The 27,963-nt window shown below is 51.3% G+C and overlaps 1 protein-coding gene across 2 annotated transcripts in view; it reads left to right on the top strand.

Annotated features, from left to right (window-relative positions):
* The window catches only part of MIDN (midnolin), a 44,634-nt gene extending 39,408 nt beyond the window's left edge, over positions 1 to 5,226 (top strand). For both annotated transcript variants that reach the window (XM_053297227.1, XM_053297228.1), the window contains exon 8: positions 573 to 5,226. In XM_053297227.1, coding sequence (XP_053153202.1) covers positions 573 to 835 — 263 coding nt within the window. In that variant the 3' untranslated portion in view covers positions 836 to 5,226. The remainder of the gene's footprint in view (positions 1 to 572) is intronic.
* The last annotated feature ends 22,737 nt before the right edge of the window (positions 5,227 to 27,963 follow it).

The following is a 27,963-nucleotide window of genomic DNA, read 5'->3' as shown; positions in this document are numbered from 1 at the left end:
ATAGGGTGGTGGAAACAAGAGCCCAGCTGGGTCCGACCAAAGAGTTGTCTAAGCCAGCATCTCTGCTTTCCACATTTGCCCGTTGGAGGGTTTCTGGGAAGTCCACAAGGAGGTCACGAAGGCCACAGCTGCTCCCAAGTAACTGTTGCTCTGAACATGGAGGTCCCATACTGTCATTCAGGTTAATTGCCAATAAAGGTAAAGTGTGCCCACAGAGCCCTGTGGTGGTTGTTGGTAGAATACAGGAGTGGGTTACTATTGCCTCCTCCTGCGCAGTATGAGATGATGCCTTTCAGCATCTTCCTATATTGCTGCTGCCCGGTATAGGTGTTTCCCATAGTCTGGGAAACATATCAGCAGGGATTTGAACTGGTGACCTCTGGCTTGCTAGTCAAGCCATTTCCCTGCTGCACCATTAACAGCCCTATTTTTCTCCTTGAACTGGTCTGATTCTCTTTTTTAGGACACGTTGAAGCTTATGACTTTTCAAATCTTGTGGCAGGGAATTCCGCAAGTTTACTTCATTAATTTTAACCACTTGTCTTTCTTCCTTTCCCCACCCTTTGTTTTAGGTGACCGTTTGCGGCAGACAGAGAACCGCGCTACCCGTTGCAAAGTGGAACGCCTACAGCTCCTGATGCAGCAGAAACGGTTGCGCCGAAAGGCCCGGCGTGACGCCCGGGCGCCCTATCACTGGCTGCCGAACCGCAAGTCCAGCCGTACCAACAGCAACAGTAGCGTGTCTAGTGAAGGCAGCCTGGACCTTGACTTCGAAGACTCTGTGTGGAAGCCAGAAGTTAAGGCGGACCTCAAATCAGAATTTGTCGTAGCATAAAAATCACGAAACCTTGGGTTGAGGGGGCGGGAATCAAAGCATCGGGGCAAGGGGGGGTTAAAAAAAAAAAGACCATTTAGTAATAATTAATATGTTTTTCTTTGGTCCATGAGAACAAAGTTTGGGTGCTTTGATTATAGACTTTGGTTGCTGTGGATTTCATGGAGTGGACCTCCTCTTCTGGATGTCCCGAGTTGGACGAGCCGTCGTGTCGGAACAGTATTTTCAAACTCGGTTCTGTCTTTATTCGAAAAACGGAAACGTTTTTGGGGCAGGACAGGAGAGCAAAAAAGGACGTTCCCTCCCAAGAAGAGAGCCTGAAAGGAAGATGGCAAACCCTTTTTAGTTCTGTTTTTTTAATTTTCTTTGCGGTTTAAGGAAGAGGGCCCTTCATCTGTGTGTGAGAGAGAGAGAGAAGAAAGCAGGCCTGGAGAAAGGAGATTTGCTGAACTGGGAGGGGCAAGGACTTAACCCCTGACTTCCTGATTTTTATTATTATTTTTTTTTTTTCAGGGACAGGAGGGGGAAAGGAGGGGACCTTTTGTGGTGTGCTGAAAGCTGCTTGCTTCTCTGTGAAATTGGCAAGGATGTACATTTTTTTCTTTTTTAAAGAAAGAAAAAAGGAGACAGTTTATCGCAAGAAGCTTCCTCAATTCCCCCCCCCCCCGTGACTTCTGTCCAACGGGAAGTGCTGTGCATTCTTCAAGCTGTGGGAGGGCCCGAATTGGGGGTGGGTGGGTGGACCGACGGATCCGAGGGCGTGTGTGCGTGCGTGCGTGTCTCTTCTCCCCCTTGATATGTAGCATTTCTGAGCTCACTTTTTGATCTGTCCAATCAAAGCCTCTCCCCCCCCTCCACACACACACACACACACACACTCTCTCTGCCCCATGGGTTTCCATCACAAAGACTTGCATGCACTTTAGAGGTGTGAATTGTGAAGGGCTAACAGAGCCCACCAAACGCTTTGGATTTCCCAGGATATTTTGTGACCACAAGGCCAGGGAGAGAAATACTGTTTTTCCTTGTCTTTGGAAGAAGAGGGTTGCTCTTCCCGCCCGCCCCGTGACCTTTTCTTCCCCTTTGCATTGTAGATCTTCAGTGCAAAATAATTGACTTTTAAATATGAATAGTTAATTGTGTGCATCGAAATTCGGACACGTTACTGGGCATTCTTTAAGTGTGTTTGTTTCTGGAAAAGTGTGTGAGGGTGCTAGTTCTCTGGAGCAGGGTTACAGATATGTTGATTTTTTTTCCAACGTGCCCCTGCTTTGGGCAACCAAAGTGGTTCCTAGCCAGAATTGGGTTATGTCTTCATAACTTCCTTGCTAGTTATGGCACCATCACTACCAGATTCCTTCTGACCCTCCAAACATACCAACCCCTTAATAGTCCACATTGCTCATCTCCTCCACCAAAAATATATCATGCACACCACTGACCACCCACAGATCTAGCCATAATTTCCCCCAGGCTGTGCACACATGCAGGAATTACAACATTAACCCTCTGTTGTAGAGACCAATGTTTCTGTTCTTTCCCCCACCCCCACCCCAGGGTAAATGCAAAATCAAAGTGACACACAAGCAGTATCTGATACCACATATATAGATAACTTGGGGTTGTTGGGTTTTTTTTTTTTTTTAAATAATTACTATTTATAGACTTAAAAGATTATCTGAGCCAGTAACTTTTTGTAGGCAGTAGAAAGTTCATTCTGGTCGTCTTTTTCTGTGCTGAACGAAAAACCACAGTGTGTGTGTGTGTGTGTGTGTGTGTGTGTGTGTGTGTGTGTGTGTACTGGGGAAGACAACTTAATGGGAGGCGGAATGCTTAGAGGGTAATTAGGGCTTGCTTTTTGCTGTTCTGCCCCTACTAAATCCCCTTCTTCCAGCAAATGTGGGTGAGAAGTTAACTTCAGTCCACAAAGTATCTTTTTCTTTTTTCCCAAAACGGGAAGGGAAAGCCAATGTAGAACTGGCAAGGCCTGTCTATATGACGATACTGGCGTAAACCAGTTTAGACCCTCATTGCAAGAACCCTGCAGGGTATCTTGTCAGCCCTGGGGGCCCGTCATAGAAGCAGTACCCTTGCCAAAACTGCATCTCCCAGGTTGCTTGGAGGAGTGAGGCAAGCCCAGCCTGCTTTCCAGCCCAGGCAACAACTGTTGCATGGATCCAGGCCCGGCCCGTGAATTGGCATTTGTTCCAAAGCAAGAGGCAGCCTGCAGGATGCATTCACAGCGAGGGTGGCTGGGTGTGTGTGTGTGTGTGTGTGTGTGTGTGTGTTTAAAAACCCTTCCTCCACACAGTTTGTCATGAGAGATGGGGAATGGTTTGGGGGCAGCTCTGTGCCCCTCGCAGTGGTGCTCTTGTGTTCCTCATCTCCTGTGATTCTCTCTTTGAGCCTTAATTAACGTGCACCGGTTTCATAACTTGAGTGGTGTGGGGTGTGTGTGTGTGTGTGTGCACATGCGTGCATGCGCACCTGACACCCTGCAAAAGCTGGGGGGGGGGTTGCCACTCCCCTCAACGCCCTCTGCTTGCCTTCTGGTCACCCTTTCCCTTTCTGTAACCATTCCCATCCTAACGTTCTAGGTCAGCATCTGTTGGTCCACCTGTAAATGTAGACAATTGAGGCTTGATGCTGGGAAGGTCCAGAGATGTTTAACACTACTGGTTATCCTGTGTGCTTCTTGTCTTTCCAAATGGAATTGGGTGGGGTGTGTTTTTTTAATGCTTCTGAAGCAAGTGCCTCGCTCTGGAATAGTTCGCACGTCAGCTGATCTGTGTCTTTTATTTTATTTTCCCCCCACCCCGTCCCGTGTGTGCTGAATTCATCTCTTCCTGCCCAAACCACCAAATTCCACAATCCAACATCTTCCTGCAGTGTCCTCTTAGCCCCTCCCATAACTTCCTGGAATCCAGAGCGACCAATAGGAGATGCTTCTACTGGGAAAGGAGAATGCTGGAGGAGTTTTTCCAATAGATTTCCTGCTTCAGTTTGACACTCTTAGTCACTCTGGGTGGAGCAAAAATGGGACTGGTACCATTAGGTACCGATTCAAACACATTTCCCCATTCATCCCCAGTTGTCTCCTCCTCTCTCCCCAGCAATCTGGATTACATTGTCTGGGTTTTTGGAAGATTTATGTGGAAAGAAGTATAGGGCTGGAGACAAACCCAGTGTTTGCCCTTAAAAAACATTCAGTGTACTCGCATCAAGCTTTGTAGAGAAGGAAGGCTGTTCACACAATTGCTTCATGCCAGTTGAGCACCCTTTGTTTTTAATGCTAACCACACCCTTCTCGCATGCACACAGGCCGGAAATAACAAGTGACCTCTTGGGTTATAACTCTGTAATCCTGATGAAAATGAAACCAAGTTTGAGAGCATTCCTGCATCAGAAATTTGGGGCAACAGGGAGGGAATACCCTGCTCTTTCCTGTTTTTTTAAAAAAAGGGGTTTTAACCACTTGATGTGAACATTTTACACTTTCCACCCACCCACCCCCGGTGGTTCTTTTGTGTGGAAGTGATCTTGGGAATGCATCTGGCTGGGGAATAGGAATTAAATGGCAGCCAGTTGTTCTCTTGAGGATGGATCTCTTCCAAACGACGGACGAGACCCCCCACACACACAAAGGAAGAACAGAGTGTCTTCCGATGTGTCCAAAGTTTTTTAAAACTCCAAAGGTCCATCAGATGACCTGGGTGACTGTCACATCTTCCTTTGGAAACAAATAATGCCAATTGTGTAGCTCCACTCTTCCCTACCCCATCTCCCAACCTTCTGTCTTTCATGTATTTCAAATGTCGCACAACCCACTGCCCCAAAGTTGCTGCCAAAATCCACTGTCCCATCCCAATCTCCATGGACCCCCTTGGCAGTAACTCCTTGCCAACTGGAGGGGAGACAGCCTCTACTGCTCCCCCTCTGGTTAACTGGTGTCGTTACACTTCCTGTTTTCCCTAGATGTGAAATACCTTCTGTATGTAATGCTGTAGCGGGAAAGTTGTTTTTTTGGTTGTTGTTGTTGTTGGATTTATATATTTAAATGTACTGCTTTTTTTAAAAAACGGTGTATGTGTGTGTCCATACGTACTCCCCTTTCTGCCCCCTCTCTCATCTTCATTTCTTTGAGGGGGAGTGGCTTCTGTATTTTTTTTTAAAGGAAAAAAGTTGCTATAGCAGCCAAAAGAGTGAGAGCATAAAAAGAGAGCATTAAAATGAAATTCTCCTGTATGTGTGTGTTGGAAGAGTGTGGGGGGGGAAGGGGGAATGCGTAGACTTGTTTTATCACCTCATTTAAGTTACTTGTATTAAAAAAAACTTTTAAAAAATGATTGAAAAAGAATAAACACAAAATAAAGATTGCTTGAGCCACAGTGGCACTGTAGCCTGAATAACATTTTTTTCTTTTAAAAATAATAATGTTAATGTTAAAAATGTGGAGGGTGGGGTCGACTTCAGGATTAGCATTGAAAGATTTCAAATATAGGTTTCCGCCCAAATGTCACATTTGGCTTTTTGCTGCGCTCGGAGGCACACTTCCTTGGGAATAACTTGCTTCTGAGTGAGCAGGCCTGCTGGTGTGCTGCTAGAGCCGTTCCAAAGTATTTGTCTTTACTTGGGAGTAAATCCCATTGACCTTAATGGGCCTGCCTTCCTCGTTAGACTTGGTCACGTGTCTGGACAGAATTTACTATCTTAGAATCATCATTTCATGGTTTGTTAACGATTAAGACATTTTAAGGGGAAAGACACTCTGTGGCGTGGCAGGCAACCTTGGTTCTCCAGATGTCGCTGAACAACTCCTCTCATCATCCGCAGCCACAATAAGTCGCCTCTGAATTCTCCCTCATTTTGGTCCTGCCCTTCTTCCAAGGAGCTCGGAGGGGGTACGGTGACACAATTATTTTTCTCCCCCATTCCTAATGTATCTTTCCAACAACCTTGCAAGGTAGATCAAACTTGAGAGGAACTGGCTTCACATCGCCTAGTAGGCTGCAGGGCTCAATGGAGACTTGAACCTGGGTTTCCCTCGTTCAACCTCCTAGCCACTGATGATGTCATGACCTGATTTCTCCAGGGACATTCGCAGGGAGAGACTGATGACGCAGGGTCTCCTGACTGCTGTCTGTCTGTGTCTCATTGCAGCTGCTAAATCAGCACTCTGAGCCCTCTGACCAGGCTAGAGATGAGCCCCTTGCTCTTTTCCCACCCCACACCTTCCCCTAATGTGCTGTCTTTATGATCTTCCATCTCTCCGCCTTTGACCCACTGCCTTGGTAACCGTGGCATGGTATTTGTCAACTTCCTTCACTGCAGAGCATCCCTCATCACTTCCCGCTGGGTGGTGTTTCCCAAGGGGCTGAGTTAAGGTTATGCAATTTGGTTTCAGAAGTAAGAGAACGCACGTCACAGGAAGGGCCTGCCCCCGTTCTTTCTCGACCTGCGCTTCACGTTGTCAAACCATGTGTAAATGTTGCAGCTCCTGTGCAGGTCCTTCGGGCTAAGGCTGAGTAGATTCCCTCGATTGCACCAGAATTCTTGTTCTCCTGGATGCTGGTTTAACCTGATGAGTTTCTGAAACTGAACTCCTGAATGGAAGTGCATGCTGTCTGCCGCAGCTTTGGGTGGTCTTGCATGTTTTCAGTGTGCACATTGACAGAGCATGGCACAAAAGCATTCGTGGGCTTGGTTCCTGTGATTGTTCGGATCTGGTGTAACGGTGGGTTACTGACATGCATGCCACTGTGTGAATGCTTTATGGCCCGAGATGAATCTGAGATGCCCTCCTTGGCATGCATTCACACAATCACGTTAATATTAGTAGCCCACATTAGACCTAGATTTAAAGGATTGTGTGGGCCAGGATGTGATATGATTGCATGAAGTGTGTGTGCGTGCATGCGTGCGTGCACACTGTGTGACTATAACACTTCACCAAAAAGAACTTGAGTTAAGCACAGATATGATCCTACTTGCATGAGGCAGGTGGTTCCACTGTCCAACAGCCCCTGGAGTTAGGAAATCCCTCCTCTTGCCTAGCCTTAAATCTGCCTCCCTGCCATTTCAACCCAGTGTTTCTAGTCCTGCCCTTACAAGTATCCCCAGTGGAGGGGAGGGGCAACACATGGAGGAACCGAGTACTCGGGGAAGAGGCATTCCTGTGTGTGCTCCAGAACTCTGGCATCAATCAAATGCAATCTACATACAGAGAGTTCCTAATACAGCTGACCTTTGTCAGTGCAAGCGGCTCATTGGGAGCTCATGCAGAATTTGGGCTGGCAGGAGCTGTTCTGCAGGGTGGGTTTCTCCAAGGTGGGTCCCCAGAGGTGGCTGGACTGCTGCAACTTCCAGCAGCTGGGGGACCTCAGGCCTGGGGATCAGGCCTGGTTCCCGTGGATGCAAAAGGAGTGGGTGGGTTTTGGGAGGGGCTGCCCCTCCAAAATGAGGGCGGCCGGGGCCTCCTGTCAGCACAAGGCCTCCTCTTCAAGCCATGACAGCATCGCCCGAAACCACCGCGGCAGGGCTGCAGTGTGTGAACGCCGAGGCCCAGCTCCACCCCAGCCCGCGGAGGGAAACCCGGGCGCCTTGTTTCTCAGAAACGCCAGCACTGCCTGCCTGCCACCCACCTCCCCTGCCGTCTCTCTTGCTGCTCTGGCGTTGCAGCTTCTCCCACTCACACAGGCTGTTGCCGCTGGGCCTGAAGAGGAATTGAAACTCAGAAGCCAACCACCGCTTCAGCCGGGCCTGCGCCTTCCCTGCGGGCCTCTCCTTTCCCCAGCTGCAGGTTTTGTGAGCTGGGAGTGCCTGGGCTTCCGGGGAGGGGAGGGGAGGGGGCGGCATTCTGCACATGCTAGGGAATGCTCTCGTCTTGTTCGAGGGAAATATCACATGGGTATGCTGCCACAGTAGTACCTCTGAGGTACAGCGTCTGCTTTGCATGCAGAAGCGCCCGGGTTGAGTCCCTGGCAGCACCTCCAAGTAGTGCTGAGAAAGACCTCTGCCTGAAAGAGCTGCTGCCAGTCGGTGCTGACAGTTCTGAGCTAGATGGACCAATAAGGCGGCTTCCGATGCTCCCAAGAGTTGCCTCCTGATGCTGCCAAAATGCCAGGGATAGAACCCCAACTGAGCTGCCATGAGGTAAGGGGACAGGGGCGTTCCCACCAGCTAGTGTGTGTGTACCTGCAGGCGTCTGTATGCTGAAGATCAACACAGGAAGCTGCCCTATGCTCAGTCAGACCCTTGGTCCATCTCGCTCAGTATTGTCTTCCCAGACTGGCAGCGGCTTCTCCCAGGTTGCAGGCAGGAATCTCTCTCAGCCTTTTCTTGGAGATGCTGCCAGGGAGGGAACTTGGGATCTAGATGCCCTTCCCAGAGTGGTAGCTCCATCCCCTAAGTGGAAAATCTTACAGTGCTGACACTTCTAGTCTCCCTTCCGTAGGCAACCAGAGAGGACCCTGCTTAGCTAAGGGGACAAGTCATGCTTGCAGCCACCAGACCAGCTCTCTTCCCTCCAACCATCTCATCCGTACAGCCCTGGTGTGGAAAGGGTCAGTGTCTGCCTCCATCAACCCTGAATGCATCTCCCTGACTACTCGATTTGGCCTGGCTGAAGCTTCAGCCAAAGCGGAGTACTCCGGGCAGTTCTTCTGGCACCCTGCAGAGACCACTGGTCCCACCCTGCCGTGCTGTATTGCGGGGGGCGGGGAGGCTCCTCTAAGGAAAACGGGTCCCTCTTGCGCCCTGGCTCCATCTTGGAAGGCTTGCGCGCAGCGCCAGGAAGTGTGGCCCTTCCCAGGGTTTTCCTCCCAGAGCGCTTAAGAGTGGGGGGGGGCTCTCCATCTCTCTCAAAGGCCACCCCTCCAGCACTGAACAAAACGCAGGACTCTGGGTGGAGGTCAGCCCAGCGAAGAGAACGGCTCTTGCACTGAAGGCCTTTTTGCCCCAGTGGCCCCTTGCTTGGAAAATATTGACACCCACACGGGCGGGCGTTGGGATGGAATCTGCAAAAGCCGGGAACGCCCTGCAGACGTGCGGCGTGTGGGGAGGCCCAGGCGGCCCTCAGAACCCCTGGGATAAATGTGGACGTGGACGATGAACATCAGCAGAGCCCAGCTGCTGGATCAGGCCCAAGGAGGCCCATCCAGTCCAGCATCCTGTTTTGCACAGTGGCCCACCAGATGCCTCCGGGGAGCCCGCAGGCAAGAAGTGAGGGCAGCCCCTCTCTCCTACTGCTACTCGGACAGAACCAGGGGTGGTCGTGCCATCCGGGCCTGACGGGGGTCTCTCCCGGGTGGGGGCGTCAGCTGGGTTGGGGGAGGGGGCTCGGCCAGTTCTCTGAGGGTGCTGGAAAGCCTTCGCCAGTCATCTCCGCGTGGGTCCCCGAGCCATGGGACTGAGAGCGCCTCCGAATCGGGGCCGGGGCTCTGGAGCACCACTGCGACTCCCCAGTGACTGGGATTGAGAGTACTGACCCCCAACTGGTATTGATCCCAATTAACCACTAGGACTTAATGAAGCAGAGATTCTCTTTTATCGAGCAAGGGGAGAGCAACTGGCCCTCTCCGTCCCCAGCACAGCATCCCTCTAGTGACTATTGCTGGTGTCTATCTTGTGTTTATTTTTTAGATTGTGAGCCCTTTGGGGACAGGGAGCCATCTCTATCGATCAATCGATCGATCGATCTATGTATTGTTTCTCTATGTCAACCACTTTGGGACCATTTGTTGAAAAGCAACATATAAATATTTGCTGTAGTTGTAGACTGGAAGCAGGAAAGTGACGAGATGTCTCCCCCCTCAAGCCAGCCCTTCCCATGGGAGGAGAAAAACAACAACAAATATTTATATACCACTTTCGACAAAAGTGTCCAACAAAGTGGTTTACATAAGAGAAAGAATAAATAAATAAATAAGATGGCTCCCTGTCCCCAAAGGACTTGCCATCTAAAAAGAAGCCAAAGACAGCTGCAGCGGCTCTTCTCCGCATCCTTTCTGTCTCCATGGCCATCTAAGCAGTGGCAATGAGTTGGTTCCTGACTGCCAGGTGTGTCAAAGAGCTGAGGCCGAAGGTCTGCCTCCTCCTGGCCCCTGTTTTGATCATTCAGCCTTTCCGTTGATTCCTCAAGGAGTCCGGAGCTCTTTCCCAGGCTTGGAAGCCCTGCATGGCCCGTGCGCCCACCAGCCTTGGGCAGCACAGAGGAATGGGGCCATGAGAGGTGTGTCTGGGCTGGGCACGGGCCAACCCGGACCAGGCTGAGCTCGAGTCTCTTCACCCATACCTTTATTTCTCCGAGGCGCACCCGTCGCTAATCTCAACTCCCACGAGAGTTCGCGAGCAGCTGCCGGATAGGATTTGCGAGGGGGAATAGGGATGCCAGCCGGCGCGACCTGGCCGGCAGGAGAAGGAGGCGACAGCGACCTGGGCCAGCAGCTAGGAAGAGAAGGTGGTAGCGGGCCCAAACCAGCCAGCGGGGACAGGAAGCGATGCCGGGCTGGCCACCAGGAGGAGAAGGCGGTGGCAGGCCGAGCCGGCCCACGGGAATTGGTGGCCACTCTCGGGAGTGGGCGAGGGGGAGGAGGTGGTGGCCCACATCCAGACCTCCCCAGATGACCTGAATAGGCAGTGGGGTTAATGAAGAAGGAGGCACTCTCTTCAATACCTTGGACCCAAGCCATTCAGGGCTTTAGAGGTCATGACCAGCACTTCGTGTTTCACCCGGAAACTTATTGGCAAGCGGAGAAGTTCTTTTTAAATGGGTGTGATATGATCCCTTCAGACAACCCCGGAGACCGACCTGGCTGCTGCATTCGGTATCAGCTGTAGTTTCTCAACTATGTACAAAGGCAGCCCAAGGAAGAGCGCATTGCAGTAGTCAAGCCTGGATGTTACCAGCATATGCCTAGAGCACCTTTCTTATGAGGCAAGACTACAACACCTGGGGCTTTTTAGTTTAGAAAAAAGATGACTGCGAGACATGAAAGAGGTCTTTAAAATCATGCATGGAGTGGAGAAAGTGGATTAAGATAAATTCTTCTCCCTCTCCCATAACACTAGAACCAGGAGTCATCCCATTAAATTGATTGCCGGGAAATCTAGGACCAACAAACGGAAGTACTTTTTAACACAATGCATAATCCACTTGTGGAATTCTCTGCCACAAGATGTGGTGACAGCCAACGACCTGGATGGCTTTAAGAGGGGCTTGGATCACTCCATGGAGCAGAGGTCTAGCAACGGCTACTAGTTGGAAGGCTATAGGTCACCTCAGAGGCAGGATGCCTCTGAGTCCCAGTTGCAGGGGAACAACAGCAGGAGAGAGGGCCTGCCCTCACTTCTTGCCTGTGGGCTTCCGAGAGGCATCTGGGGGGCCACTGTGTGAAACAGGATGCTGGACTAGATGGGGCTTCTGGGGCCTGATCCAGCGGGGCTGTTCTGATGTTCTTATGCACCACTGTTTTAAAGTAGTTAATCTCCAGAAGGACATGGCTGGTGTATCAGCCGAAGCTGATAGAAAGCCCTCCTGGCCACTGCCTCAACCTGAGAGGCCAGGGATAGGTTTTGGGTCCAGAAGGACTCCCCAGACTATCCACCTGCTCTTTCCAGGGGAGTGTAATGCATAAACCCAAAGCCAGGAAGGGGCGGAACCTCTGCTCAGGCCCCCAGCAGCTGAACCTAACAACAGCCCTGCTGGGTCAGGCCCAAGAAGGCCCATCTAGTCCAGCATCCTGTTTCACACAGTGGCCCACCAGATGCCTCCAATACGCAGGAGGTGAACGCAGGCCCTCTCTCCTGCTGTGGCTCCCCTGCAACTGGTCTTGAGAGGCATCTTTCCTCTGAGGCTGGAGGTGGCCCACAGCCACCAGACTAGTAGCCATGGATAGACCGGTCCTCCATAGTCCCTTTTAAAGCCATCCAAGCTAGTGGCCATCACCACATCCCCTGACAGAGAATTCCATAGATTTATTATGTGCGGTGTGAAAAAGTGCTTCCTCTTGACGGTCCTAAATTTCCTAACCTTCAGTTTCATGGGATGAGCCCTGGTTCTAGTGATGTCAGAGAGGGAGAGAAACTTCTCTCTGCTCTCTCTCTCTCTCTCTTCCATGCATAATTTTATACACCTCGATCACGTCTCCCTTTAGTCACCTCTTCTCCATCCTAAAAAGCCCCAGATGCTGTAGTCTTGCCTCGTAAGGAAAGCAGCTAACGATAAAACCAAATGCAGTGCTGTGTGTAATTTTCTTTTATTTGTAAGGACATTCGGTTGAAACTGTGTCAGCCTGAGGAAGATACCCAGAAATGAAAACCACATCATTTAGAAAACGACGACGAGGGAGCTTGCCGATAAAGAAATGTCCTCACCACACTGACAAGAGACTGCTAAAAAGGACGCCACTGGCCGTACCTCCTGAGGAGGGCAGTTCCACGGGGGGGGGACCACTGTTGAGAAATCCACCTCTTCTGCAGATGGCCACCCACAGAACCTCTGACGGGGGCCAGCAGGCAGCACCTCTCTACATCGAGATGCCAGCTCTGACGGGGTGTGGTCATAGCGGCCAGTTTGGGTGGCTTAAAGCGGCCATTAGCCAGATTCCTGGAGGACTATCAAGGGCTAGTCTTGATAGCCACGGGCCTCCTCCAGCCTAGAGGACTATTTGCAGGGGAGCAACAACAGGAGAGGGGGCCTGCCCACACCCCTTGCCTGGGGGCTTCCCGGAGGCGCCTGGTGGGCCACTGTGGGAAACAGGATGCTGGACTCGATGGGCCTCCTTGAGGGGCCCGATCCAGCAGCAGGGCTGCTCCTCTGAGGACCAAAGCTGTGCCCCGCCCCGCCCAATCCCTATTCCATTCTTTTGCCGATCTGCAGAACTGCTTCCAAGAGTCACCCAGAGAGGAACACCAGTCTGAGAGAGGGTGGCGAGCCCTGATGCCCGGCGATCTTCTAGGACCCAGCACCTTGTGCCGGGGGGGGGGGTGATGGGCGCTGTAGTCATTCAGCAGGAGCTGGCGCGCCAAGGTCCGCCCACGCCTGCTCCAGGGTGCCTGTGGGAGTCTGCGGAGAGGTGTGTGTGTGTGAGATCGAGGGGAACACGTCTGGCGGCAGACAGGCAAGCGGGATTTCACGTGGTAAAAAGCTGGGGTTTGCTGCATTCCAGAAGCGGCCCCTGCCTGCCTGCCTGCCTGCCTGGGTCCGTCCTTTCCGGGATAGCTCCGCTCTCAAAGTAGGCAAACCTGTTCCTCCCTCGCCCGCCCGTGACCGCCAGGTGACCTTTCGCCAGCACCTGGAGGGAGGATGCCGCCCGCCGTTTTTGACTCAGGCCTCCTCTAGGCTTTACCCACAAGCCGCCCCGATGACGTCGCCACCTGCTATCTGCACAGCCTTATCGACAGGGCAGCGCTTCCTTGTGAGGCTGAATCAGGCTCCCAGTATATCCTACGCCAATCTCTCCTCCTGAATCATGATTCAAGCCTGGGGCTCTAGTCCTTATGGAGGGGGTGGGGGTGGTGCGTTTTTCGAAGGGGAAGTGTTATGGCCCCGCCTTGATGCACACGCACTGCTTTCTTTGCAAAGAATGAGCAGGCGGGTCTCTGCCCCGAGGGGCTTACAATGAAAATCCACCGCAGGGGAGGTGGCGGCAGGGAGACAAGGTACCATTCGCTCAGGGGCACGGGGTTAGAGACAGTGGGGGGTAAGGAGGAGGCTAGGGGGGCTCTCGAAAGTGGTTCCCGGCATAAGGGGAAGCAAGGGAGAAAGGGCAGAGTCATTTAAGGGAGGGAGCAGGAGATCTGTGGGGTTCTGGGATGATGACGACGTTCCCAGCATGGGGGGGGGCATTCAGAGAGGATGGGGAGTCATTTAAAAAGGAGGAGCTATCTGGGGCTCCAAAAGGGGGCTCCAGGCATAAAGGGCAACAGGTGGGGAAAGGTCAGAGTAACTGAGTGCTGCAGGAGATCTATGGGGCCTCTCTGTGAAAGAGTTCCAGGCTTAAGAGACAGCCAGGGATGGAGGGCAGAGTCATTTTCCTGGGGGGCTCTGGGAGGGGGTTCCAGGCATAAGGGGCAGTAAGGGAGAAAGGGCAGAGTTGTTTAAGGGGACAGGAGGCCTATAATGTTCATATAAAGGGTTGGAGGAAGGCGGGAGACACAAAAGTCCAAAAGTGAAAGCATCTTTAATGAACGGCACAGTCCTTTGAATGTGTGTCTTTAACCTCCCATGCAACCTGCCTCGGCCTTTTTGGAACGGCTCACGGCTATCTAGTGGCAGGGAGTTCTGCAGGCCTGTCTCCACCTGCCTTGCAAGCAACTTCCTTTGGCATATGTTTTTGTCTCCTCCTTTCGAAAATCTGCTGAGTTCATTTGCGGGTGCAGCTGGCCCCCTCATGGGTCACAAGCAAAGGCTCCAGTCGGATGTAGCTGTTCAGAAAAGCTCTCGGCTCAGCCGGAAGCCACCATGAGCAGCTGAGAGGACGCTGGGGGAGGCACGTTTTGTGCAAGCCACGTACACCTGGGGGCCTGCAAGTTCCCGGTAGCAAGCAGGAAGGCAGAGGCGGGTGCAAGCCAACATTCGCTCTCCCTTTGAGTTAGGAGTCGAAAATGCTCCCTTGACAAGGCAGGTGTCTGCAGTTCTGGACCACAGCTTCCAACCAATTTTAGCAAGCTCTCTCCAAAACAGGAGTAGAGAGGGGGAAACCCCTTGTTTGCATCTGTATTCCTTTTGCTGCAGGCACCTGTTTTAAAAACATTCCCTCCCTGAAACCGGAAAAGATCCACTCCAACCATCATTAAAACGTTGGGTTCAGTTTTTCTTCCACTTTCATCCATCATTTTAACCAGTTCAATTCTGGTTTGGAAAACACATCTTAAAAAGCAATTTGATAGCCAGCTTGGCCGCTCTCATTATCAAAGTGATTTGGGAACCAGTTCATACGCTCTTGTTAAAAGGACTATTTGCGAACCGGTTCAGACGCTCTCATTGAAAAGGCGATTCGGGAACCGGTTCGTATGCTCTTGTTACAAAGGCAATTTGGGAACTGCTTCGGACTCTCTCATTGAAAAGGTAATTCAGTAATCGATATACAGGTGAAACTCGGAAAATTAGAATATCGTGCAAAAGTCCATTAATTTCAGTAATGCAAATTAAAAAAGGTGAAACTGACATATGAGATAGATGCATTACATGCAAAGCGAGATAAGTCAAGCCTTAATTTGTTATAATTGTGATGATCATGGCGTACAGCTCATGAAAACCCCAAATCCACAATCTCAGAAAATTAGAATATTACATGGAACCAAGAAGACAAGGATTGAAGAATAGAACAATATCGGACCTCTGAAAAGTATAAGCATGCATATGTATTCAGTACTTGGTTTGGGCCCCTTTTGCAGCAATTACTGCCTCAATGCGGCGTGGCATGGATGCTATCAGCCTGTGGCACTGATGAGGTGTTATGGAAGACCAGGATGCTTCATTAGCGGCCTTCAGCTCTTCTGCATTGTTTGGTCTCATGTCTCTCATCCTTCTCTTGGCAATGCCCCATAGATTCTCTATGGGGTCAGGTCAGGCGAGTTTGCTGGCCAATCAAGCACAGTACACGGTATACTTTTCAGAGGTCCGATATTGTTCTATTCTTCAATCCTTGTCTTCTTGGTTCCATGCAATATTCTAATTTTCTGGGATTGTGGATTTGGGGTTTTCATGAGCCGTACGCCATGATCATCACAATTATAACAAATTAAGGCTTGACTTATCTCGCTTTGCATGTAATGCGTCTGTCTCATATATCAGTTTCACCTTTAAATTTGCATTACTGAAATGAATGGACTTTTGCACGATATTCTAATTTTCTGAGTTTCAACTGTAGACACTCTTGTTTTTAAAAGGCGATTCGGGAACCAGCTCATATGCTCTCACTAAAGCAATTTGGTAACAGGGAGACAGATGCCAATTCCTGGAGACTCCAAGCTAATCCTGGAGGATTAGCAACCCTACCTACCTCACAGGGCTGCTGTGAGGGTAAAAAAGGGGGGGGGATTCACGTATGCTCCCCTGAACTCATTGGAGGCATTGTGTAGGACTGGCAACTCAGAATGAAGCTATTCCTAGAAATGCATTTTCCCCAAGCTGCCATATACTGAGTCAGACCCTTGGTCCATCTCGCTCTGGATTGTCTTCACAGACTGGCAGCGGCTTCTCCCAGGTTGCAGGCAGGAATCTCTCTCCGCCCTATCTTGGGGGTGCTGCCAGGGAGGGAACTTGGAACCTTCTGCTCTTCCCAGAGCGGCTCCATCCCCTAAGAGGGGAATCTCTTCCAGGGCTCACACGTCTAGTCTCCCATTCACATGCAACCAGCGTGGACCCTGCTTAGCTAAGGGGACAAGTCAGGCTTGCGACCACCAGACCGGCTCTCTCCAAGTGTGAACATCTCCAGGCTTGCTTTTAAGAGTCAGCTGGAGGTGGATATGCTGAGTCTTGGAGACTGCAGGCCAGCCCTGAAGGGCGGGCACCCCTAAGCGCTCGCGGCAGCAGACCTGCTCTTACCCCTGGACTCCCGGGCCAAAGTCCAGGGCCTCGACAGCCCCAGGGGGCCCACAAATCCTCTTTAGTCTGTCCCAGACGGTGTGGTCACCTGGCCCGAGCATGAGGGTGCTTAATTTGCAAGGGGGGGCGGGCCCTCCAAAGGCCTCTCGGCCCAGGCTCCACAATTACCTGGGCGCACCTCTGCGCGGCAGCCTGAGAAATGTCTGTTCGATGAGAAGGGGGCTGGAGGCACCCAGCGAGAAAGAGGGGGAGAGAGAGAGAGAGAGAAGGGGTTTCCCTGCGCCAAGCTCCCCGCCACCCGATTCTGATCCGCTGCCAAGCTGTTCGCCTCTTTCTCGCAGGGCGCCATGCAGTCAGCCTGTGCTGAGAAGAGACAGGAAGGCCGTCCACCCACACACGGCTCTCACGCCCGCAAGCACAGCATGCAGCCTACGCAATCCAGGCCACAACGCACCGCAAGCAGGTGTGTGCCTCCAGGAATGCCTGCCCCCTGAAGCTGCACACAGGGCCCCAGCCCAGAAGTGGGCTGCAGGCAGGAGGAGAAAGCATGCTGAAGAAAGGCCGACACGTTCATGGGGGGGGGGGGGTGCGTGTGCGCGTGCGTGCGTGTGCAGGATGGAGCGGCCTCCTTATGAGGCAAGGCGACACTGTTTGGTGCTTTTGTGTCTTTTCAGAACATCAAATACAAAGCCCTTCAGTGGGGGAAGCATGGTATAGCTTGAGTGCAGAGAAGCTTGATTAGCTTTTAGTGGGTTGAGTGCTGCTTCTCGCAGAGAGTTCGCCGCCACTTGGCTCGGCCCCAGAACATGTGGTGCGGCTGTCGAGAGGGCCTCTGAACATATGCAGAGTAATAAATAATAATAATAACTGATAAACAACTTTATTTGTTAGCCGCCCCATAACAAATCGTCCTCTGGGAGGCTCGTATTGGTCAGGCAAAAGCAAAGTCCTCCTCCGCACAATTCCCGTAACTGACCTATGGAACTCAGCGCCACAAGAAGTGGGATATTTGACACATCCGTGCGGGAATTGGGCCCTCCACGGCGATCCGTGGCCGCAGCCAGACAGAGCCCGCTGAGAGGCGGCACAGAGCGCTGGAAGGAGAGAGAAACACGCAGACAGGCTCAGGGGCTCCCAGGCGGCGGCAGCGCTGACTGCTTCCGTGGAACTCGATTGCCCCGGAGTGATCTAGCGAGAGCCAGCGTGGGGAGAGGAAGCCGCGTGCCCGCCTCACCTCTGCGGAAGGCGCACGTTTGCACAACGCAGCCTGGCGGCTTTCGCTGCTTGACGTCATTTCGAGGAGCATGACCCCTGCTGCACGCCTTCCTCCTCCTCCTCCTCCTCCTCCTGTGCTACCTCTGGCCATGCCAAAGCCAAACAGCCCGGGAGGGGCCCACCGCAGGAGGCCTTGGACGGCGAGGGGCGGCGGCGCCCCCGTGGCCCGCTTCCAGAAAGAGACACTCGCCCGCACGCGTTGCGCAACCTGGTGGCAGCCGCGAGGGACCCCGGCGGCGAGCTGGCGGGCTGTGCCGAGAGCGTCCCCAGAGCCAGAAACTCAGTGCCCCCCACCCCGAAAGCTCCTCCGGGGCCCACCGCTCCCAGCGGCCGGCAAAGGCTCGCACAACAACCCAGTGAACCTTCTGCGCGAGGAAACTCCCGGCTGCTAGAAAGCTAGCGTGTCAGGAAGCGGGGGGGATGGGGTTGTGGGCTGGCGTCTCTTTGTCTGGGTTCAGCGGCTTCTCTTCCGGATTGCCCCCTCTCCCCAGGCCCGAAAGCCGGGTCCCCAAGCACGCCTTCTGGAAGCACACGCAAATCTCCCCCCCACCCCACCCCGAAGGGAAGCATCGGAAACAAGCGCTCAGATTGCACGGGGAAAGCAGCAGCCCAGCAGCGCAACAAGGAAACGGAGAGAGAAGCGTCCACGGACGGATATCCAGAGGGTTAGTGGGGACCAAAGACTTGTCTATGGAACTCCCTGCCCCTTGAACTTAGGCTTGCCCCCTCCCTGTGTAATGTTCAATGAAAGGTGAAGGCTCTCTGATTTCAGCAGGCCTTCCCATATCTCTAGACGTTTCTTTGCAATCGCCCTTTTAAAATCGTGGCCTTATCCTGCACTTCTAAGATTGTTTGTTTTTTAATTAATTTTGTCGTGAGCCCCCCAAAATTCATTTATGAAGAACGGCAGCATATGAATCTTATAAATAAACCCCGGGCGGAAACAGGGTGGCCTGCCTTGGCCGCCCCACCAGTGTTCCCTCTTTAAGGCGTGGGCTTGTGCACTCACAAATTTTTTGGTGTCTGCTCCGTTAATTTTTGATCCCGCCCGGGTAGGATTAGGAAGGCCCCATTCAACGCACACACTGCCTTGATACGGTTTAATGAAACATTTTAATGTTCTAGTGTTTGAATTTGTATTTTATTGTAAACCGCCCAGAGAGATGGCTTTGGGGCGGTATATAAGTATGTTAAAATAATAAAATAATCAATAAAAATACTGCCGCCCAGAACAAAACCCATTCGGCACACAGATGAAAATAACTGGAGGGAACCCTGCTACTGCGTGGAGAGTATTTCCAGAAAGCGAGTGCCACCACTGGAAGAACCACACTTCTGACGGAGACTGGGTACTGGGCTTGTTGCCTGGGCAAACCATCGCCCGCAGGCAAACAGGCAGGGTTTGCAAACCAGCAGATGTCGGGCTCTGTGTATGTAGAGATGCAGAACTAAGGGCTGTCACTCCGCTGCTCCGTGGTAAAGCACATGCTTCGCCTGCAAAAAGACCCCCGGCATCTCCAAGTGGGGCTGGGAAAGACCCCTCCCTGCCTGTAACGCTACAGAGCTGCTGCCAGTCAGTGTCGGCAATGCACAGCTAGCTAGACCATAGGTCTGACTCGGCAGTAGGCAGCTTATACTGAGGGAGTGTGGCTCAGGGGGCCAGCCCCTGTTTGGCATGTAGAAGGCCCTGGTTTCAGTCCCTGACAGCACCTCATGGGTAGAAAAGATGTCCCTCTGAAACCCTGGAGAACTGCTGCCTGTCCAGCATAGGCAGTTCTGAGCTCGACAGGCCAAGGGTCTGACTCAGTAGGGGGCTGTTTCCTCCCAGTACATGTTGCTTTTCCGTTTCTGTTTTCTGCCAACAGCATCTGACCATATGCCTCAGTGAACTCTCAAGCACCGCATGAATGCAATGCTTTCCTAGTCGTCTCTGTTGAGAAACCTGTGCTCAGAGCTACAGTGCTCCTGTACATGGAAGCTCAATTTCACTCTCAGCTGTTTGTGGCGAACAGGCTCGTGCCCCTGTGCATTTGTCTGATTTTTTAAAGCCAATTTCAGTCACTTTAAAAAGCATTATATAGTAATAATAGCATAATAAAAGTATCATACGGTTAAGCTTTACATCTCGGTGGACCGTCCATGGACAAGAGCAGTGTGCCTTCAAATTCTAGCTGGTGAGGACAAACCTCATGGGGAAGGGCTGATGCCTTTGTGCCTTGCGAAAGAGCCCTTCGGCTGTCCTCTGCTGGAAACAGGATGCTGGGCCTTACTGGCTGGATCCAGCAGGAGAATTTTGTGGGCGCAGTCCTGGCCCCTGGTGAACTGGAGCTGGCGCCTGCTTGTGCCAGCCAAGACGTTGACACAGCAGCGAAGCACGTGGTCTGGGAAAGAGCTGTCTCTCGCATGCCCCCGCACACACACCATAAACAGCATGTTCCTGCACCCACCCACCTGCACACCTCACAGTCGCCCACCAATGTTCAGAAAAACCTCATCCACAGAGGGAAAGCAACCCGCCCGCCTCTCTCTCTCTGCTTGCACATTCTCAACTAATATCTAGACATGCAAAAACAACACACAAAACCCCCAAACTCATCCCTGAAAGGCCCGTTCTCACTTATGTCCCCACCATCACCACCTCCGAACAGCTCAGCTACCCAACACGGAGTGGGGTTTAATTTCCCTGAGGAATTATTCTCAACAGCTGCCCCCACCCAGGTGATTGTTGTTGAGTGGTTGCTGTGTCTAATTTGTTTTTAAAGCCAAGCTGATTCTTCCCATCAAAAAACAACGCTCCCTCTCTCTCTCCCTCCCTCCCTCTTTCTCCCTCCCCACCCCATGCGTTAGAAAGCAACAAGTCAAGACTCAGGGTCGCACCTTGAGATCCAGCAACCCTAAGTCACCACTGGCCAGGCGCGCACACACACACCATAGACACAACTGATGATGATGGTTGCTTCTTCTTTTTTTAAGGTCCCCACTTGTGCTGCTGAAGAGGCAAGCCGCCTTCAAGCTGAGACGGGGCTTGCCTCTTCTGCAGAACAGGAAACTCCAGTGAGGTCTTCCCCAAAAAAACCAAAAAGGTGTCTTGTTCACCAGTTCTGTCTAAGATTATTTCCATCATGAGCCTGGGAGCCATGAGCAGTCTGCAGACCACATGTTAAAGAGCCAGTCTTTGGGGAGGAAGCTGGAGAAAAGGAGCCGTGCCTCACAGCAGGCTATTTCGGTGAAAGGGCACCTGGGTGCCTGCCAACATTGTGAAACTGGAAACCATATGAAAGGCCGCGCATGGTTTGTTTCTAAAAACGAAAGCATGTCAGGTCTGCCAGCCTTACCTCTAGGTATGTGGATCAGGCTCTTTTCACTCAACAGAAGGATATGCACTCTGCACACACCCAGAGACACCCTTTGCATGGCCTTGAATCCCAACAATGACAATTTCTGGGACTCACAACAACCTGGTGAGGTAGGGCAAAAGATTCTGGTGGCCACCACATTAAGGCTTAACCCCTGCTTATAATGCCTGGCTGTGGCATATAATTATAACCCCCTGCTTGTAATTCCAGCCCTGAGAAGGAGGTAGACTAGAACAGTGTTTCTCAAACTTTTTGGAGTCAAGGACCGCTAAATTCTTCGTGCAGAGTTTCAAGGACCACTACATTCTTCATGCGCAGTTTCCCGGACCAGCAGTTAGTAAAGGGGTTGGTTTCAAGTCTGTCTATCTATCTATCTATCTATCTATCTATCTATCTATCTATCTATCAGACTTCTATACTGCCCCAAACATGCATCTCTGGGCAGTTTAGAATGAAAATAATATAAGCATTAAAATAATTAAATTTGGAATCTTTTGCAAACATGGAATATTAGGGGTTCTTAACCTTGGGTCCCTCAGTTAAACTCCCATAACCCCCAACAACAATGGCATTTGGCCATTATGGCTGGGGATTATGGGAGTAGAAGTCCACCAACGTCTGGGTACCCAAGGTTGAGAACCCCTGAATCTAAAAGCCTGGGTGAACAAATTTGTCTCCAGTATGTCTTCAGTATGTGTGGGGTGGGGGTGGAGGTGCTTCTGATTACTCAGTGGAGAGGGTATGTTGGGCCATTAGAAAAATTCAAAAGCTACATGGGGCCAATGAAAACAACATACAAGCAAGCCCCACTGATGCAAAAGGGAAACAGTGTTCCCTCTCAAGGCGCCTCGACCACAACAGGCAGCTGGGTTTCAATCAACCAACCTTTGGCTGCAAATAATGAGCATGCAAGAACCAGCAGCCCTTCAAGTGGCGCCCACTGCCATACTTTTTCCTCCATGCCCCTGCACCGCATACAGTTTGAAGCTGTAAAGATAGGGAATAAGATAGCTGTAGGAAGATCTCAGCAGCACATGGAGGCAAGGCACAAGAAGGGTTCCATGCCTCCGTGATACTCTTCCTCTTCCGTGCCATGTGCAAAATTGAGGAAGTGAGTGCCTTGATTTCAGTTGGGGGGGGTTGACTCCCAGTCAGGGACCGGCACTCAAGCCTTCGGGGACCGGCAGCGGTCCAGGGACCGGTGGTTGAGAAACACTGGACTAGAAGACTGCCAAGGTCCCTTCCAAATGCGATGATTCTGTTACACAGACTCTCTACCAGGGCTGCACAACTTCTGCCTCCTGCGTTCACAGCTGCCATGCACTGAGTCGACACTTTCAACAAGCCCCCCATCACGACCCCAAGATCCCTCTCCTGGCCAGTCACTGACCGCTCAGACCCCATCAGCGTCTATGTGAAGTTGGGGTTTTTCGTCCCAATGTGCATCCCTTTACACTTGCTTACACTGAACCGCATTTGCCATTTTACCGCCCACTCATGAAGCTCCTCACAATCTGTTGTGAATCTCACTAGAACATCCTCTCTCGCGTCACCTCAAATTGGCCCAGTTCTTCAGCCTCCAAGCCTGAGAAGCTCATTTCTGGAGCAGGTCTATGGACAGCATCCTCTGCCGTGAAGACAGATCTAAATAACTCATCCAGCTTCTCTGCAATCTCCTTCCTCTCATAGGAACATAGGAAGCTGCCATATACTGAGTCAGACCCTTGGTCCATCTCGCTCAGTATTGTCCACATACACAGACTGGCAGCAGCTTCTCCAAGGTTGCTGGCAGGAATCTTACTCAGCCCGATCTTGGAGATGCTGCCAGGCAGGGAACTGGGAACTTCCCAGAGTGGCTCCATCATCCCCTGAGGGGGAATCTCTTCCAGTGCTCACACACATCAAGTCTCCCTTTCATATGCAACCAGGGCAGACCCTGCTTAGCTATGGGGACAAGTCATGCTTACGACCACAAGAATAGCTCCTTAATAATCTAAGGGTCCAGCCAGCTCCCTGGCAGGTTTTGTGCTCCAACAATCATCAAGAGCCATTTCCAAAGAAGTGAAAAACTAGCAAAAGTTCCCAATGATAGTAGATGTTTTCTTTTTCTTCCAGTGGAATCCGGATCAAGGCATCCCTTTTAGAAAGTGAATATTGGCACACGCAGGTTCAGTCTGATGGGCACAAAAGTAAAGCGGAACCAGTGCAAAGGGTCCAAACCAGTTAGGAACATAGGAAGCTGCCTTCTACCGAGTCAGACCCTGCCTTGGTCCATCTAGCTCAGCCTTGTCTGCACTGACGGGCAGCAGCTCCTTCAAGGTGTCAGGCAGGAGTCTCTCCCCACGCTGCCTGGAGATGCTGCCTGCCAGGGAGTGAACTTGGGACAGGAGTGGGCAAAAGTGGCCGTTCAGCTGTTATTTAATTACAGCTCCCATGATCCCCCAGCCACAATAAATTATAGCTGGGGATGATGGGAGTTGTAGTTCAACAATAGCTGGAGGAACAGGTTTGCCCACCTCTGACCCAAGACCTTCTGCATGCAAGCATTGGACTACTGCAATGCGCTCTACATGGGGCTGCCCTTGAAGACGGTTCGGAAGCTTCTGCTGGTGCAGAATGCTGCTGCTAGGATGCTCTTGGGCGCTAATCGTTTCATGAGTGTCACACACATCCTGCGGCAGCTTCACTGGCTACCGGTCTGCTTCTGGGCTAGATTCAAGGTGCTGGTCTTGGCCTTTAAAGCTCTACACGGCTTCAGGCTGGGGTATCTGTCAGACCACACTCGCCCATCTGAACCTGCCAGGGCCCTCTGCTCATCATCTCAGGCCCTACTCATGGCCACGCCACTAACAGAGACCCAGTTGGCGGGGACTAGAGACAGGGCCTTTTCGGTTGTGGCCCCTCGACTCTGGAACGCCCTCCCTGTAGAGCTTCTGCATGCTCCCTCCCTTAGTGTTTGTAAAAAAACAACTAAAAACACATCTTTTTAAAGAGGCTTTTAATACTCCCTCTGTGGTTACATCTGGTCAGTTCTTTAATTTTAGTTTTTAGTTTTTATAATTCTCAATTTTTAGCTTTTAGACATTGTTCATCTGCAGTTGAATACTGGTTGTGGTTTTTAACCTGACTTTTAACTTGTATGCTCAATTTGTTTAGTTTTATTGCTTTTATTGTATATTGCATCTATTTTAGCGTTGTGAGCTGTCCCGAGCAGTAGCGTCCTGGAGGGGCGGGGTATAAATATTGTAAATAAATAAATATCAATGAATTCAGATGCTCTTCCATTGAGCAACAGCCCCATCCCCTCAGGGAATATCCTACAGCGCTCACATGTGGTCTCCCATTCAAATGCAAACCAAGGAGGGCCCTGCTTAGCAAAGGGGATAATTCATGCTCACTGCCAGAAGACTAGCTCTCCTCCCCAAATTGCCGGTCTTGCTTTTTATGGATCCTGCTTTTTAAAGTCTGAATTGGAACTAAACACACACACACACACACGCCATTGCAATTTCTTTGTTAACATTTTCCTTTTAATTGGATTCAAAGTTTGCTTTGGGCTTCAGCTCCTTGGGATATACAACACAGGAGGGGAATGTCCCTTCTGGGAAGGAAAGAGAACAGCCCCGCTGGCTTAGGGCTGCAATCTTGGCTGCTAGCACCAAATTCCTGCGGAGGTCAGGAAGCCGAGTATTCAGCACAGCCCCTCTGCACCCACCCACCACCTCTTCCCGCTCTTGCTCCACCAGGCGCCGGGCCCAGCAAAATTACGAAGCAAAATGTACCCTTTACTTGCCTGGGAGACGCAGAATATTCTCTGTCGAGCTGGACTCAGCCACTGCGGGCGTCTGACTTCCCACTCCTGTTACTCCAAATTTATTTCGTGCATTATTGATAAAGTCACACCGGAAGCGGCCTTATACCGAGTCTGACCCTTGGTCCATCTAACTCAGGGCTGTGAACACTGACTGGCAGCAGCTCTCCAGAGGTTTCAGACAAGGGCTCTTTCCCAGCCCTGTCTGAAGATGTGAGGATTTGAACCTGGTCACAAGGAACAGGTTCTCTACCCCTGAGCTGCTGGATTTCTTGCATTGACATGTTTATTTATTGCATCTATACGCCACCTTTTTTGTCTAGACTCCACAAGGCAATTTACAACGTCGATAAAAACAGCGTGTTTGTGTTTTTAACAATATAAACCTTAATCTGGAGTAGCCCTTAATAACTCCTTCCACACTAGGGTTACCGGTGTGATTCAAGCTATTCCTGGAAATTTATATTTCTCAATATTTTTTCCAATATTTTTCACAAGATCAAGCCACAAAAAGCTTTCGATTGCTTTCTATAGTCACCTGAAAAGTGATGCTGGTCCTTGGAGCCTCCAGGTCCATCCTGAAGGGCTGGGAACCTTATTCCACACTGATCTGGAGCCACGGACAGAAATCTTTTGGGGCCAGCAGGAGTGAACATCAGAACAGCCCTGCTGGGTCAGGCCCAAGGAGGCCCATCTCGTCCAGCATCCTGTTTCACACAGTGGCCCACCAGATGCCTCTGGGGAGCCCACAGGCAGGAGTTTAAAGGGGCCTGCCCTCCCTCCTGCTGTTGCTCCCCTGCAACTGGGACTCAGAGGCATCCTGCCTTTGAGGCTGGAGGTGGCCTGTAGCCCTCCGACTAGTAGCCATTGATAGACCTCTCTCTCCTCCATGAAGTTATCCAAACCCTTCTTCAAGCCATCCAGGTTGTTGGCTGTCACCACATCTTGTGGCAGAGAATTCCACAAGTGGATGATGCTGTTGTGTGAAAAAATACTTCCGTTTGTTGGTCCTAGATTTCCTGGCAATCAATTTCATGGCGTGACCCCTGGTTCTAGTGTTGTGTGAGAGGGAAAAGAATTTCTTTCTCTCCACTTTCTCCACACCATGCATGATTTTATAGACCTCCATCATGTCTCCCCGCAGTCGTCTTTTTTCTAAACTAAAAAGCCCCAGGTGTTGTAGTCTTGCCTCATAAGAAAGGTGCTCCAGGCCCCTGGTCATCTTGGTTGCCCTCTTTGGCACCTTTTCCAGTTCTACGATATCCTTTTTGAGATGTGGTGACCAGAATTGTACACAGTACTCCAGGTGTGGCCGCACCATCGTTTTGTATAAGGCATATAAGAGCATTACAATATTAGCCATTTTATTTTCAATTCCCTCCCTAATGATCCTTAGCATTGAATTGGCCTTTTTCACAGCTGCCACACATCGATTCGGCACTTTCAACGAGCTGTCCACCACGACCCCAAGTTCCCTCTCCTGGTCCGTCACCGACAGCTCAGACCTCATCAGCATATACTTGAAGTTGGGGGTTTTTTCGTCCCAATGTGCATCACTTTACACTTGCCAACACTGAACCGCATTTGCCATTTTGTCGCCCACTCCCCCAGTTTGGAGAGATCCTTTTGGAGCTGCTCACAATCCGTTTTGGATTTCACTACCCGGAAGAGTTTGGTATCATCTGCAAATTTGGCCACCTCGCTGCTTACCCCTGCTTCTAGATCATTTATGAATAAATTAAAAAGCACCGGTCCCAGTACAGATCCCTGGGCGACCCCCACTTTTTACTTCCCTCCATTGTGAAAACTCCATTTATCCCTACCCTCTGTTTGGTGGGGAATGGTGTCTAATGCAAGTTGATGTGAAATGAGGGAAGTATAGATTTAAGGCTGATATGTTTAAAGCAGGGGTGGACAAAGAACTGGTGGCCACTGCAGCTTCCTGTGGCAGTCAGTTCCACAAGCCAATGGCCCACTAGAATCTCCTGGCCCTAATGAAGCAACTGCTGAAGACTTATTTGGTGGGGCGGGGGGGGGAACCTTCTCAGGGATTTATGGGACTTATTGAGGCAAATTCACAAATGATGGGTGCTGAGGTTCACGCCTGCACACGGGCCACAAGTCATGGGGTGAAATTATTTTCTCTCATCACAGAAGAAGGGAGAAGACTAGTCCATGTTGACTGGTTAGAGAGAGAGAAAGAAGCACATGTTACCTGTGGCTCCTGAGGGCAGCACTCAGAAAGCAGATTTAGGCTAAGCATTAGAAAACATTCCCCAACTGTAAGAGCTGTTGGCCAGTGGAACAGCCTGCCACATGCAGGGTTGGGCTCTCCTCTGCTTGAAAACCTCCATCTGTCGGAGGGCCACCTGCCAGGGATGCTGCAGCAGATTCTTCCTGACCTGACTAGGGGCCCCTTCCCGCTCTAAAAACCTATGATTCTAAGTAGAACAGAAAATCTATGATTCTATGTAGAAGAGTAGCTAGAGCCTCAGCAACAGCCCCACAAAATGCCAGAGCTTGTTGAGGATTTAATTCTGTGAACAATGGCAGAGAGAGAGAGAGAGAGACGCCCACAGCCCCGCCGGCCTCTTTGACGGCTCTTCAGACAGGCTCCTGACGGCCGTGCCAGCGAGATTGGGGGGAACCGTTCCGTGCCAGACGTCTGGTGGGTGGCTTTGAGTCGCCTGCTGGGAACGCAGCGTATGCTCAGGAACCAGGCCATTTGGGGTGAAAGCGGGCCTGGGTTTCCAACACCTCCCTGCATTCCCAAACCAGGGTCAGCCCTCTCTGCCTTGCTCGCTTCCCAGAATGCAAAGCTCTCGCTTCGTTTGAGGGGTGGGTGGGTTTTGGCTCGGGGCGAGTCTCGGACTGGGGAGAAGCGGCTTCAAATCCTCACCGCGCCAGGCCAGGCCTGAGCTGGCGGCTGCTCCCTGACCCACCTCGCAAGGTGGTTGTGAGGACAGAAAGAAGGGGAGGGGACCCTGCAGTCTTGGAGAGGGGTTGCATTTTAGTGGTAGGGCCCCCACTCTGTCTGCATACAGAAGGTCCCACTCCCAGATTTAAGCCCTGACCTCTCCCGGTAGGTAGGACTGAGGAAGATCCCTCTCTGAGACCCTGGAGAACCACTGCCGGT

The sequence above is a fragment of the Hemicordylus capensis genome, chromosome 2 (assembly GCF_027244095.1).
Source record: "Hemicordylus capensis ecotype Gifberg chromosome 2, rHemCap1.1.pri, whole genome shotgun sequence".
NCBI lineage: Eukaryota > Metazoa > Chordata > Lepidosauria > Squamata > Cordylidae > Hemicordylus > Hemicordylus capensis.
This window is presented reverse-complemented; position numbering and strand designations above follow the sequence as displayed.